The sequence below is a fragment of the Salmo salar genome, chromosome ssa11, assembly GCF_905237065.1.
Source record: "Salmo salar chromosome ssa11, Ssal_v3.1, whole genome shotgun sequence".
NCBI lineage: Eukaryota > Metazoa > Chordata > Actinopteri > Salmoniformes > Salmonidae > Salmo > Salmo salar.
This window is the reverse complement of record NC_059452.1, coordinates 72,593,597-72,609,246: the sequence shown is the minus strand read 5'-3', so window position 1 is coordinate 72,609,246 and position 15,650 is coordinate 72,593,597. Positions and strand designations below refer to the sequence as shown.

Sequence of the window (15,650 nt, the reverse complement as noted above, 5' to 3'; positions counted from 1 at the left end):
GTCAGTGAAGAGCACTTTTCTCAGCCTATTGTGGACAGTCTGAGCACTGATGGAGGGATTGTGCGTTCCTGGTGTTACTCAGGCAGTTGTTGTTGCCATGCTGTGTACAGGTGTGATGTTCGGATGTACCGATCCTGTGCAGGTGTTGTTACACGTGGTCTGCCACTGCGAGGATGATCAGCTGTCCGTCCTGTCTCCCTGTAGCGCTGTCTTAGGCGTCTCACAGTAAGGACATTGCAATTTATTGCCCTGGCCACATCTGCAGTCCTCATGCCTCCTTGCAGCATGCCTAAGGCACGTTCACGCAGATGAGCAGGGACCATGGGCATCATTCTTTTAGTGTTTTTCAGAGTCAGTAGAAAGGCCTCTTTTGTCTCCTAAGTTTTCATAAATGTGACCTTAATTGCCTACCGTCTGTAAGCTGTTAGTGTCTTAACGACCGTTCCACAGGTGTATGTTCATTAATTGTTTATGGTTCATTGAACAAGCATGGGAAACAGTGTTTAAACCCTTTACAATGAAGATCTGTGAAGTTATTTGGATTTTTACGAATTATCTGTGAAAGACAAGGTACTGAAAAAGAGACGTTTCTTTTTTTGCTGAGTGTATATATATTTATATATATATATATATATATATATTAATCCACTTCAATCAGTGTAGATGAAGGGGCGGTTAAAGAAGGATTTTTAATATATATATATATATATACTGCTCAAAAAAATAAAGGGAACACTAAAATAACACATCCTAGATCTGAATGAATGAAATAATCTTATTAAATACTTTTTTCTTTACATAGTTGAATGTGCTGACAACAAAATCACACAAAAAGAATCAATGGAAATCCAATTTATCAACCCATGGAGGTCTGGATTTGGAGTCTCACTCAAAATTAAAGTGGAAAACCACACTACAGGCTGATCCAACTTTGATATAATAAGATTATTTCTTTCATTCAGATCTAGGATGTGTTGTTTTAGTGTTCCCTTTATGTTTTTGAGCAGTATATATTAGGAGTTTGGGGTCACTTAGAAATGTCCTTGTTTTCATCATGAAAACATACATGAAAACAGTTGCAAAATGAATAAGAAATATAGTGAAGAAGTTGACAAGGTTATAAATAATGATTTTTAATAGAAATAATAATTGTGTCCTTCAAACTTTGCTTTCGTCAAAGAATCCTCCATTTGCATCAATTACAGCCTTGCAGACCTTTGGCATGCTAGTTGTTTATTTGGTAATCTGAAGAGATTTCACTCCATGCTTCCTGAAGCACCTCCCACAAGTTGGACTGGCTTGATGGGCACTTCTTTCGTACCATACGGTCAAGCTGCTCCCACAACAGCTCAGTAGGGTTGAGATCTGGTGACTGTGCTGGCCACTCCATTATAGACAGAATACCAGCTGACTGCTTCTTCCCTAAATAGTTATTGCATAGTTTGGAGCTGTGCTTTGGGTCATTGTCCTGTTGTAGGAGGAAATTGGCTCCAATTAAGCGCAGTCCGCAGGGTATGGCATGGCGTTGCAAAATGGAGTGATAGCCTTCCCGGAGTCGCCTATTCACTGTTGATGTTGAGACTGGTTTTTGCGGGTACTATTTAATGAAGCTGCCAGTTGAGGACTTGTGAGGCATCTTTTTCTCAAACTAGACACTCTAATGTACTTGTCCTTTTGCTGAGTTGTGCACCGGGGCCTCCCACTCCTCTTTCTATTTCTATTAGAGCCAGTTTGAGCTGTTCTGTGAAGGGAGTAGTACACAGCGTTGTACGAGATCTTCAGTTTCTTGGCAATTTCTCGCATGGAATAGCCTTAATTTCTCAGAACAAGAATAGACTGACGAGTTTCAGAAGAAAGTTCTTTGTTTCTGGCCATTTTGAGCCTGTAATCGAACCCACAAATGCTAATGCTCCAGATACTCAACTAGTCTAAAGGCCAGTTTTTTGCTTCTTTAATCGGGACAACAATTTTCAGCTGTGCTAACATAATTGCAAAAGGGTTTTCTAGTGATCAATTAGCCTTTTAAAATGATAAACTTGGATAAGCTAACACAACGTGCCATTGGAACACAGGAGTGATGGTTGCTGATAATGGGCCTATGTAGATATTCCATAGAAAATCTGCCATTTCCAGCTACAATCGTCATTTACAACATTAACAATGTCTACACTGTATTTCGGATCAATTTGATGTTATTTTACTAGACAAAAAAAACGTGCTTTGCAGGGCTCATTTCTAAGTGACCCCAAACTTTTGAATGGTAGTGTATATATCATAAGCATTAATGAGAGAATGAGAATAACAGGCTAAGTATTTTGGCATTTATCAATGAACTGTTCTAGTGGAAAATAGTTGTATTCAGAGCATGTGACTCCAGTTTGAAGCCCTATCTGATATGAGTAACCATGGCCCTTGTGGGCAGCAGCGTGTCTAGCCTGATTCTATCTCAGCTCTACCACTTACTTAAGATAATATCACAAAGCAACTAAATCATTTGTGAGTGGAGCAACTTTAAGGCTCAGGCCATTGTTATGTATAACTATATACGCTAAGTGTACAAAACATTAAGAAGACCCCCCTCCTCCCTTTTATCCTCAGAACAGCCTCAATTCGTTGGGGCATGGACTCTACAAGGTGTCGAAAGCGTTCCACGGGGATGCTGGCCTGTGGTGACTCTAATGCTTCCCACAGTTGTGTCAAGTTGGCTGGATGTCCTTTGGGTGGTGGACCATTCTTGACGCACACGGCAAACTGTTGAGCGTGAAAAACCCAGCAGCTTTGCAGTTCTTGACACACTCAAACCAGTGTGCCTGGCGCCTACTACCATACCCCGTTCAAAGGCACTTCAATCTTTAGTCTTGCCCATTTACCCTCTGAATGGCACACATACACCATCCATGTCTCACTGTCTAAAGGCTTAAAAATCCTTCTTTAACCTGACTCCACCACTTCATCTACACTGATTGAAGTGGATTTAACAGGTGACATCGATTGGGGATCATAGCATTCACCTGGATTCACCTGGTCAGTCTATGTCATGGAAAGAGCAGGTGTTCCTAATGTTTTGTACGTCAGTGTATATTCACACACACGGTCAGTTCCATGTAAATGGACCCATGAGCACCAACATGTGAAGTTCAAAGGAGCATGTCAAATTTAGTGTCAAATGAAAGCTAAGCGTCTATATGTGTGTGTCTGCGTGTGTGTTTGTGTCTCTGACCTTGTCTGTGTGTGTTTCTCTGTAACAGAGTGAAGGCAGTGACAGCGAGGGCCCAGCCAGTATCAGGAACAGCCCAGAGAACCGGCTGCTGATCAAGAGGATGATGATAAAGTGTGCTGACGTGGCCAACCCCTGCAGACCCCTGGAGCTCTGCATAGAATGGGCTGGACGCATCTCCGAGGAGTACTTCGCACAGGTGAGGGGGCAGTGTGTATAAAAAGATTTCTATTAAAAATGGTTTTGGAGGCAGGTTGTGGTACTCCTAACCAAAACTTCAGCTAAAATCAGCTGTGTTCAGTGGTTTTAACCCGGCTCAACACTCTAAGAAAGGCGGGCGAGTATGTCATAGCAGCTTTGACTTTTCTCCTGCTATAGGACAGTGTCTGCAGCTGGCAATCCTGACCTGAACAACTGTCTACTTAGCTATCTGTATGCACCAATAGATCTGTTCCCTACCTTTTCTCCCTCTCTCTTTCTGCCTCTATCACTGTCTGTCTGTCTGGTGGTATACTGTGTGGGAAATGCATTTGTGTGGTCCCATACATATATATTTTTTTGTAATATATTTTCAATAAAAAACGTAGGATACTTGTGATATATTTCAAATTGGCCAAATAATGTATTTTATATATATTTTTTAAATACATTCAACATGTATTACAGAATGTATTTAAAATGTATATATAATCGTATGTAAAATGTATATCACAATATATGTTAAATGCTTTGGAAAATCTATTGAATGTATTTAAAGTATTTATTGATATATTTTTCAATGTAATTGGAAATGTTTTGTTAAATATATTCCAACATGCATTTAAATGTATTTGTAAGAGATATATTTTTTTCATGAAAATGTGTGGCAAATAGCTCAAGACCCAAATGTGAAATGTACTGTCCTCAAATGACCCACATTAAGAAGAAATAGTGTGTTATTATGAATGTTTACTCATAACTCGCGATCCACTGTTCACATGCTCAGGGCCCACTTTGGGTCCCAAACTATAGTTTATCAAGCCCTGTTCTAACAGGCTGCGGCCGCTACAATATATTTTGTCAAAATGCATTTTTATTGTACTTAACACATACCAAAAACATATTAAAAACACTAACATGCATTTAAATGACTACAGAAATGACAACAAACGTGATACATTATCAGTCATGTAGTGACTCCACGTCTTTCATTGTACATATGACAAATCAACAAACAAACTTTAGGGGAGCGTTCCAACCAACGTCCTATGAGCAGAACTTAACTTGTATTGGGTCATTCCACGAAATGAGGGTTAAGTAGAAATTGAGCACAATATAGAATTGTAAAAGCCTGTTATATGAAATGAAGTGCCCTTTAATATAGACCACATGGAGAATTCATTAACTCTCATTTTCAATATGAAAAAAGACTTGACTTTGTGACTTCTAGGAAGATTTTAACCCACTAATCCCCAAAAAGACTCCCAAGTGTTCGCCATCATTGTAAAGACCTAGTTATGTTGTTGCTTTGACAAAGTTATTTCTGAGGATGATTATTAGTTCATGTGATTAGTGATTCATTTATGTCTGTCCCTCATTTTAAGGTTCACCCTGTTACGTGAACTGAACTCTATTTATCTCTAAAGAAACATTGAGCGTCTAACAGTCAAATCATTGTGTAAAGAAAGGTGGGCATAACACGTCCACCCTGTCACCCATAGATAGACAAGCTAGGAATGCTTTACCAACCGAAAAAATGTGTGTGAATCTTACATTAAATTTCCCCTCACTGTTGCACACAACAAGCTTCCATTCCCTGTCACAAGGGGATTCATGGCTGATTTAACTAGTAATTACCAGTTGGAGGGCCGTTCAAGTGGATTTTTCCCAGATGTGGTAAATTCACTTGGTTATTTACACAACATAACACCGCTAACCATCCACTCTAGAGCCATATAATACCACTCATTAGAAGCGCAAGTCCTAGACCTACACTTTGACATATTGCGGAACGTTGTAGGATGTATAGTTTTTGTTTAAACAATAACAATAATAATGAAAACAGCTCAGTGCCCGACCTTGGGCACTAGATCTTTTTCATTATGTAAATAAGCTGAAGAGAGGCACTTACTTTTTTGAGATGGGGAAACCTTTTTTTTTTTAAGAAGTTGAACATCTGCTCTTTATGACAGAATGTAACATTTTTGTGAAATCCTTTGTTGACATTTTTTACTCACTCATTATATCACAGTTTTGGCTTGGTGGCCCCCCAAAAAACTATCTCCATTAATCAATATGTAAAGTTTATTCATTTAAGAAGCCAAATTGGGAAACACATTGGCCACGCTGTAGACTAGATGTCATAGCCATGCATTTCTGGAACATTGTCAGGCATTACATCCATATGTGGTACGACTGTGTACATGTATCTCTTGTATACTACAGTATGTGTGTGTGTTAACCTGTGTGTGAATCTATCCTTATATTTCAGACTGATGAGGAGAAGAGACAGGGTCTACCGGTGGTCATGCCTGTCTTTGACAGGAACACCTGTAGTATCCCTAAGTCTCAGATCTCCTTCATAGACTACTTCATCACAGACATGTTTGACGCTTGGGATGGTAAGAACACACACACACACACACACACACACACACACACACACACACACACACACACACACACACACACACACACACACACACACAGAGGACCCACAGGGAGGGGGGAGGAAATAAGGAATAGAACTTTCCCATGCCTTCCCTCCTCTCTTCTCCTCTCTTCTATTCCCTCCATCCCTGTAAAAGAGGTAGAGTCTTCCTTCTCACGTCACAGTGGAGCACAGTAGCCCAGAGGAAGGAGAGAGGGAGGGAGAAGGGGATGGGTCAAAAGAGGATAGTATACACTTATTCCCCATTTCACCGTTCCCTCTGACATTGGGGTGTTGCTGGAGGTTACCCCCCTCCATCAGAGAAGAGAACACATGTTTAAAGTCAATAAAACTGCTGATGTCACGGAAAAGTTCCTAGAGGCCACTGGGACAGGGTGGAGAGGCGGGGGGGGTATCCGGGGCCCGGAGGGGTTAAGTCAAGACGCAGTGAAGCAAGACCTACTGTACGCACGCTCACTAGCACAGATACACACACACACAAGTACACAAAAAGTGCATACAAAAGCACACACAAAATCGCACGCACACGCAGAAGCACAAAAGGCCGCGTTTAGACAGGCAGCCCAATTCGGATCTTTGGCCAATCAGATCAGCTGTGAAAAAGATCTGTTGTAAAAAGATCTGACGTGATTGGTCAAAAGACCAATTAGTGGAAAAAAATATCAGAATTGGACTGCCTGTCTAAACGCAGCCTTTGTGCTTCAGTTTTGTGACACACACACACACACACACATACACACACACACAATCATATCGCACATATGCACTCACACAGCAGGTTTTAATGAATCAGGGTCAGGCCTGGGCTATTGCCGGGTGGTTGCCAGGTCAGGCTCATGCAGAGGGGTAACAAATGAGTCGGAAACTAGGAAGTAAACAACAGACACACACGCTGCCTGAGACCCAGTTGCCCCAGCTGTCATTTCCGCTGGCTCATGTATTTGTGTGCGTTAACCTCACACTCTCCTCTGTCCCCCCCCCCAGCCTTCGCCAGTCTACCTGGCCTCATGGAGCACCTGTCAGAGAACTACAAATACTGGAAGGGTCTGGACGACATGAAGTGCAAGAGCCTGCGGCCGGCCCCTCCTCCGTGACCCCCTCCATCCCTCCCTCTCTCTCCCTTTATCCCTCCATCCCTCCCTCTCACTGGGCTGGGGGAGACAGCGAATGTAGCCCGGCGCTGGTATTAAGCCCCTCCCACGGTGATTCTACCCAGCTCCACACACAATGGACTGTAGACCATTGTAGACCTCAAGAGTCTGTAGACCTCAGAGTCTGCAGCTTGGAGCCCTGAGAAGAGACCAGGGGACTGACATACTGGCTGACAAATGACACCCCAATTCCCCATATAGTGCTCTCCTTCTGTCCAGACATCTTTCCCATCCCTAGTTATCGGATGTTACTTCAAACTGATTGTCATAAGTAGTGCACTACATAGCGAATAGGTGGACATTTGAGTATTACCCACTGAGACTCTCCAGCCTCTTCAGACCCCTCTGTGGTTCCTCTTGGGCCCCTAATGTGACTCTACAGCCCTCCTGACAATCTGTCCCAACCAATCGCACTTTAGCAGCTCAACAAAAAAACGTGTCACTTTCTCACATCTTTTAATTTTTTTCCTGTGACGTTGTCTGTGCTCTATATCTGTTTATTTTATCTCAGGCAAGTGTCTGCTGTTGTTTGTCGTACCTCTGATTTCTGTCCGTCCTTGCTTAGTCCCTACGGTAGTGTGTGGTGATGTGGGGACCAAAGGTTTGCTGACAAACAAACTACTTCTACTGAACCAGGAATAAAAGAGGAGCGAGCACAGAACTAATGAAGAGAGAAACCTGTTCCCTGAATCACACACACACACACACACACACACACACACACACACAGCCAACTTATAAAACTGGAACTTAGCTCTCCTTGTTCTCTCTCCAGATGGAAGTATTAGGTAATATTGAGCTCTGATAAGCCCAGTTAGGCGGAGTAAAACAGCGATGTGCGTGTGTGTGTATTTGGCAGCAGACCCAGAGCAGTCAGCGGTCTGTGTTCGCTCCATACCTGGGAGGTTTACAGAGCAGAGTCCAGCTGAACTGACTGCTGTAATATCTCTCTCTATGGGGGGAAAACCAGAGCTTTGCTCAGAGAGCCAGGCCTCACGGGCAGCTCGCCCACCACCATGCTCCCCCCTGGGGCTAGAACCAGCCCTCACTCTGCCCCTCTCTGGAACTCAGCTCCAGACATGGCTCTTAAAAGAGAACCCTGGGGCTTCGTCGGAACAGCATTAGAACAGTATTCTAACTCTATTAGCAACAAGTGGGGGAAAAACAGCAGTATATATTAAGTACTGTTGATCTTTACAACTTAGAAGCCACAGCACTGAATTATCTGAGCGACAGTAGGCTAGTGTACTGTTTTATGACAGCTTGCATTGAAGCTGGTCCTAATTCATTACTTTAAATGGGTCATAAAGTTCCAGTGAAACAGTACATTCATTTAAACATCGAAGGCACATTGAAGTGGACACATACTGTAGATAATTGCAATCTCCAAATATGAAGGAAACTAATTAGCATTGGCTAACTAAAATACTATTCCAAAGCACAACTCTGTGATTTCTAACATTTCAGTTGTGCTGTGGTGTGCGGTGCAATAGTAGGAGTGCATTTCATTTTCCAACTGCTTTTTGTCCCTCCTGGCTCCCCGTAATGTGTTGCTGGTCCATTGTGAAGTAGCATGGCAGTGTGGTCTGAGCAGAGGGCCGCCTCACAAGAGCCTGATGAAACCACCATGGGACAGACAGCATGAAATACTCGGCTGGCCTTGGCTCGAATTACACCCTATTCCCTACGTAGGGCCCTACTTTTGGGCCAGATATTTATGTGCTGAAAGACTGGCACACTTAGCTCTTGGGGCTTAAACAGTTGCATCTTAAAGGCACTCGATTGCCTATATAGTGCACTACGTTTGACTACTCTTATCAAAAGTAGTGCACTATCAAGGGTATATGGGGTTATTTTAGATTGACCCTGTCTTTGGATCCTCTCTGGGAAAAGGGCACTTTCAGCTCCCAGCACACTCTACTGCTACCTGGTTCGGTTTGGCTCGGTTTTCAACTCTGGCTAGACTGCTATTAAAATATTATTTCAAATGTCACTATCATAAAACATGCTGTCCATCCTTTTCTTTCTCTTGTCGTCTAGAATCACATTACCGTGTAGTTGTCTCCCTCCAGTGGTTGGCAGTGGGGAATGCAGTTTCAGTTCGTTCCCTTGTGCAACAGCAGCGGCCAATACAAGACAGGCTTAGTCAGAGGTGTTGTGAATGGGTGGCACGCTTTGAGTTTAAAGTATGTGTTTGCGTGTGCGCGTGCATGTGTGTAAATTGAACCGACAAAATCAAAACTGGTGTACGTATTTAACCAAAGGCACAGTGATCTTCTTTAAGGTGCCTTACTTTGACCCTCTCCTCTAAAACAGGGTTCAGAGTTCAGGCTTCAAATGGTTCGTTTGTGTTCGCGAGCAGCTGAACAAAGACACCGGACTAAGCCATTGAGTACTTAACCTTACTATTTTAACCTGTATTTTATTGTTCCAAATGGCAACATATTCCCTATGTAGTGACAAATAAGTGTGCTATGTGGGAATATGGTGTCATTTGATACTGGTGAATACTACCAAGTATTATGGAGAGAAACTTGTATTTGATAATGACTGTGTGCTAGTTTCAGAACACGGTAAGACAAATGCCTTAACTCACTCAGTCAAGGCAACGCTAGTTTCACTGCTATAGTACACTGTAAACTACCTAGCTTCTGCTGACTTAAACAACCCACTATCTAGTCTCCCGTGGACTGTTTTCTATTGAGCCTAATCTATTTTCAATGAGTTATGTTCTTGTTTGTTGTCAAGTGAGTTTTGGTCAGAGACTGTGGGTATGGAGAACGTGCCAATCCCTTTATTTTCTGCTGTTTCCAAGCGGAACAACCAACAGATATTCTGCAAGCATTAATGTATATAAGCTTTATTTTTTTGTGGTTATTGGCTGTGAAAAGGCAAACGTAAAATATTGTAGAAATGTTTTATGTATTTTTGAAGGACTTGATGGTTTGATGCTTTAGTTGTGTATCAACCCACCGGGTAGAAACTGTTTGCGTCAACGTCGTTTCTACGTCATCAGATAGATTTTGAAAAAGATATGATGTTGAATCAACGTGGAAAACTGATTGGATTTGCAAAAAGTCATCAACGTATGGGAATTATATTCGGATTTTATTTAACAAATTTTAACCTAAATTCAATGACATGGTGACATTTTGGGGGGGGGGATTTCACGTTGAATTCACTATAGTTGACATCACAATCAAGTGTAAATACAAACTAGATGTTGAAATGACATCTGTGCCCAGTGGGAAGATATTCTGTTTGGATCCTAGAAGGGGTTGGGTGGATATAGTTTTCTGGCCTGTGTCCGAGGATGTCTTCTTTTGTTGTTCATTGTCGACACTTATTTTAAAATGTATATGTGAGAAACAATAAAGGTATTTTAAAAAATACAGTTGTATCTTTAATTTGTGACATTCATTTGAGGCTTTAAAAAAACAAGCCAGTGAGGGTTTACAAATTGTTAAAATAAGCATACAGACATTTGGCAAATAAATGTGACCAACTTGAAGACAATGCAGGATTTGAGGACATCAGATTAAATAAGGACATCAGATTAAAATTGGAGACTTGGAATGTGCATAATTTCAGTTGTAAAATCACTGAACCAACAAACATGTATAAGAAATATCAGTCCCATCACACATTCACTAGACTCATCAAACAGGCATTACGCATCCATTTACCTCAGACAGTGAAAGGATGATTACACTAGAAACCAACAACAAAAGAACACAATCCACCCCTCTTTAAAACCTTAACGCCTGTTTCATGACATTATGGACATCATACCTGCACGGCATTTATCGTAATACAGAAAATGAAAATGGCAATACAAATCCAAAAGGACCAAAACAGTATTTTCCCCTTCCTTATAGTGGGGAGAATGGGGTAAATTGAGCTACCCTTGTTTCTAGGAAGAGGTCATTATTTTATGGAGTCTGTGAAGGGAGAGCCCACATGAAAAAAAGTGGTAAGCAAGTTAGGTCCAAAAGACGGGTGTTCACCAAGTGAAATGAACTTATTGTGTTAGACGTTTCAAGGTTCTTGTATCTAAAACAAAGTAGATAATTTTAAGATTGTTCCATACATCAGTTGGGGTCTCTATAAACTTCAATAAGGTCCTAGATCTAGCATGAAAGTGCATCCTTGTAGCTGTCTGTGCTAATAAAGTCTAAATGTTTGCCTTGGGGTAAGTTGAGCCAATGGTTGAGCCAATGGCTAGTTGAGCAAATTGAAGTGCTTTCTTCCCTGGCGCAATGCAAGACATTATCGCTGGGATATGAGGTAACAACGGGGCCTGGCCTATGTTAAACGTGTTTGTTAGGTGTCTAGCCTGTCTTAAAAGACACGTAAAATTATTAAAAGACAAAAAAAGTAATTGTGATTGTGTTGAATTCTGTTTGGGAAATAGAGACAGACATGGTTTTAAAAAGGTAATATTTAATTCAGTACAGAAATTTGTAGGCAGCTTAACTTAACTTACCTGTCCTGTGGCTCAACTACCCCATAACCAGGGTAAATTGTGCCAAGAGACCACTTTTTGAGGGGACAAGATATGTTTTCAAAACTGTAATGTTTACATGAATTCTGATTACTTCCAGGGATACAACAATCCTGAAATATATGTAGATATCTTTGTAAGAAAGAATACTATATTTCCCTTGACGGAGTGATGCTGAATGTAAACAATGGCTCAACTTAGCCCACTCTCCCCTAAATTATAGTGGAATTGCAAAAAGAAAAGCCAACTCAGGAAATGTGATTTGGCTGTGTGTGTGTGTGTGTGTGTGTGTGTGTGTGCGTGCGTGCGTGCGTGTTGACTGATGAGAGCGCTTCAAGAAGGAGGCGTCACAATGACGGACTCTGAGCTGTGGGGAGGTGATGGATGAAAAGAATGAGAAAGAGCGGCAGAGAGAAAGAAAGAGAGCAAGAGAAAGAGAGCGAGAGAAAGAGAGTGAGAGAATCTACAGCCCAGGCTCAGAGGAGCGTTTCAATCCCCTTCAAAGCCAGGAAACAGCTGTGTAGCATTAGTAGAAGCCTAGCGACGTCACTGCTGTAATCTGTCTCACCAAGACCCCCTCTGATCACACCACTCCACTGACATACACTGACTCTGACTCAACTGAACTACACTGACTCACCTGAACGACACTGACTAACCTGAACGACACTGACTCATGTACTGCACGCACTCCTGTACTGCATTGACTCACCTGAACTGCACTTACAAACCTGAACTACACTGACTCACCTGAACTACACTGACTAACCTGAACTACACTGACTAACCTGAACGACACTGATTAACCTGAACTACACTGACTAACCTGAACTACACTGACTAACCTGAACTACACTGACTCCTGTACTGCATTGACTCACTTGAACTACACTGACTATCCTGAACTTCACTGACTAACCTGAACTACACTGACTCCTGTACTGCATTGACTCACCTGAACTACACTGACTAACCTGAACTATACTGACTCCTGTACTGCACTGACTCACCTGAACTACACTGACTCACCTGAACTACACTGACTCCTGTACTGCACTGACTCACCTGAACTACACTGACTAACCTGAACTACACACTCACCTGAACTACACTGACTAACCTGAACTACACTGACCAACCTGAACTATACTGACTTATGTACTGCATTGACTCACCTGAACTACACTGACTAACCTGAACTATACTGACTCCTGTACTGCACTGACTCACCTGAACTACACTGACTCACCTGAACTACACTGACTCACCTGAACTTCACTGACTCACCTGAACTTCACCGACTCACCTGAACTACACTGACTCCTGTACTGCATTGACTCACCTGAACTACACTGACTAACCTGAACTACACTGACTAACCTGAACTACACTGACTCAACTGAACTACACTGACTCCTGTACTGCACTGACTTACCTGAACTACACTGACTCCTGTACTGCACTGACTCACCTGAACTACACTGATTAACCTGAATGACACTGACTCATCTACTGCATGCACTCCTGTACTGCATTGACTTTACCTGAACTGCACTGACTCACCTGAACTACACTGACTAACCTGAACTACACTGACTAACCTGAACTACACTGACCAACCTGAACTATACTGACTTATGTACTGCATTGACTCACCTGAACTACACTGACTAACCTGAACTATACTGACTCCTGTACTGCACTGACTCACCTGAACTACACTGACTCACCTGAACTACACTGACTCACCTGAACTTCACTGACTCACCTGAACTTCACTGACTCACCTGAACTACACTGACTCCTGTACTGCATTGACTCACCTGAACTACACTGACTAACCTGAACTACACTGACTAACCGGAACTACACTGACTCAACTGAACTACACTGACTCCTGTACTGCACTGACTTACCTGAACTACACTGACTCCTGTACTGCACTGACTCACCTTAACTACACTGATTAACCTGAATGACACTGACCCATCTACTGCATGCACTCCTGTACTGCATTGACTTTACCTGAACTGCACTGACTCACCTGAACTACACTGACTAACCTGAACTACACTGACTAACCTGAACTACACTGACTCCTGTACTGCACTGACTCGCCTGAACTACACTGACTAACCTGAACTACACTGACTCCTGTACTGCATTGACTCACCTGAACTACACTGACTAAACTGAACTACACTGACTAACCTGAACTACACTGACTCCTGTACTGCACTGACTCACCTGAACTACACTGTCTAACCAGAACTACACTGACTCCTGTACTGCATTGACTCACCTGAACTACACTGACTAACATGAACTACACTGACTAACCTGAACTATACTGACGCCTGTACTGCATTGACTCACCTGAACTACACTGACTAACCTGAACTACACTGACTCACCTGAACTACACTGACTCACCTGAACTATACTGACTCATGTACTGCACGCACTCCTGTACTGCATTGACTCACCTGAACTGCACTTATTAACCTGAACTACACTGACTAACCTGAACGACACTGACTCATGTACTGCACGCACTCCTGTACTGCATTGACTCACCTGAACTGCACTGACATACCTGAACTACACTGACTCCTGTACTGCATTGACTCACCTGAACTACACTGACTAACCTGAACTACACTGACTAACCTGAACTGTACTGACTCCTGTACTGCACTGACTAACCTGAACTACACTGACTAACCGGAACTACACTGACTCACCTGAACTACACTGACTAACCTGAACTATACTGACTCCTGTACTGCACTGACTAACCTGAACTACACTGACTAACCAGAACTACACTGACTCACCTGAACTACACTGACTAACCTGAACTACACTGACTCACTTGAACTACACTGACTCAAATCAAATCAAATGCTTGTGCTTCTAGCTCCGACAGTGCAGTAATATCTAACAAATTACACAACATATACCCAATAGACACAAATCTAAGTAGGAATGAATTAAGACTATATACACATGGACAAGTGATGTCAGAGTGGAACGGACTAAGATACAGTAGAATAGTATAGAATACAGTATATACATATGAGATGAGTAATGCCAGATATGTAAACATTATTAAAGTGACTAGTGTTCCATTCCTTACAGTGGCCAGTGATTTCTAGTCTATGCCTATAGGCAGCAGCCTCTAACGTGCCAGTGATGGCTATTTAACAGTCTGATGGCCTTGAGATAGAAGCTGTTTTTCAGTCTCTCGGCCCCAGCTTTGATGCACCTGTACTGACCTTGCCTTCTGGATGACAATGGGGTGAACAGGCAGTGGCTCGGGTGGTTGATGTCCTTGATGATCTTTTTGGCCTTCCTGTGACATCGGGTGCTGTAGGTGTCCTGGAGGGCAGGTAGTTTGCCCCCGATAATATATTGGGCAGTCCACACCACCCTCTGGAGAGCCTTGCGGTTGCAGGCGGTGCAGTTGCCGTACCAGGCGGTGATACAGCCCAACAGGATGCTTTCAATTGTGCATCTGTAAAACTTTGTGAGGGTTTTAGGTGATAAGCCAAATTTCTTTATCCTCCTGAGGTTGAAGATTCTCTGCTGCACCTTCTTCACCACACTGTCTATGTGGATGGACCATTTCAGTGTGTCAATGATGTGTACGCCAAGGAACTTGAAGCTTTCCACCTTCTCCACTGAGGTCCCGTCGATGTAGATAGGGGGGGTGCACCCTCTGCTGTTTCATCTCCACGATCATCTCCTTTGTTTTGGTGACGTTGCGTGAGAGGTTGTTTTCCAGGCACCACAATCCCAGAGCCCTCACCTCCTCCCTGTAGGCTGTCTCGTCATCGTTGGTAATCAAGTCTCCTACTGTTGTGTCTTCTACAAACTTGATGATTGAGTTGGAGGCGTGCTTGGCCATGTAGTCATGGGTGAACAGGGAGTACAGGAGGGGGCTGAGCACGCACCCTTGTGGGGCCCCAGTGTTGAGGATCACCGGAGTGGAGGTGATGATTCCTACCGTCACCACTTGGGGGCGGCCCGTCAGGAAGTCCAGGACCCAGTTGAACAGAGCGGGGTTCAGACCCTGAGCTTGGAGAGTACTATGGTGTTGAATGCTGAGCTATAGTCAATAAACAG

The 15,650-nt window shown here is 42.8% G+C and overlaps 1 protein-coding gene across 3 annotated transcripts in view; it reads left to right on the top strand.

Moving 5' to 3' along the window:
* LOC106563036 (high affinity cAMP-specific and IBMX-insensitive 3',5'-cyclic phosphodiesterase 8B) overlaps window positions 1-10,410 on the top strand; it is an 80,929-nt gene extending 70,519 nt beyond the window's left edge. For all 3 annotated transcript variants that reach the window (XM_014128243.2, XM_014128242.2, XM_014128244.2), the window contains exons 20-22: window positions 3,249-3,416; window positions 5,688-5,817; window positions 6,852-10,410. In XM_014128243.2, coding sequence (XP_013983718.1) covers window positions 3,249-3,416; window positions 5,688-5,817; window positions 6,852-6,961 — 408 coding nt within the window. In that variant the 3' untranslated portion in view covers window positions 6,962-10,410. The remainder of the gene's footprint in view (window positions 1-3,248; window positions 3,417-5,687; window positions 5,818-6,851) is intronic.
* Window positions 10,411-15,650: the final 5,240 nt, after the last annotated feature.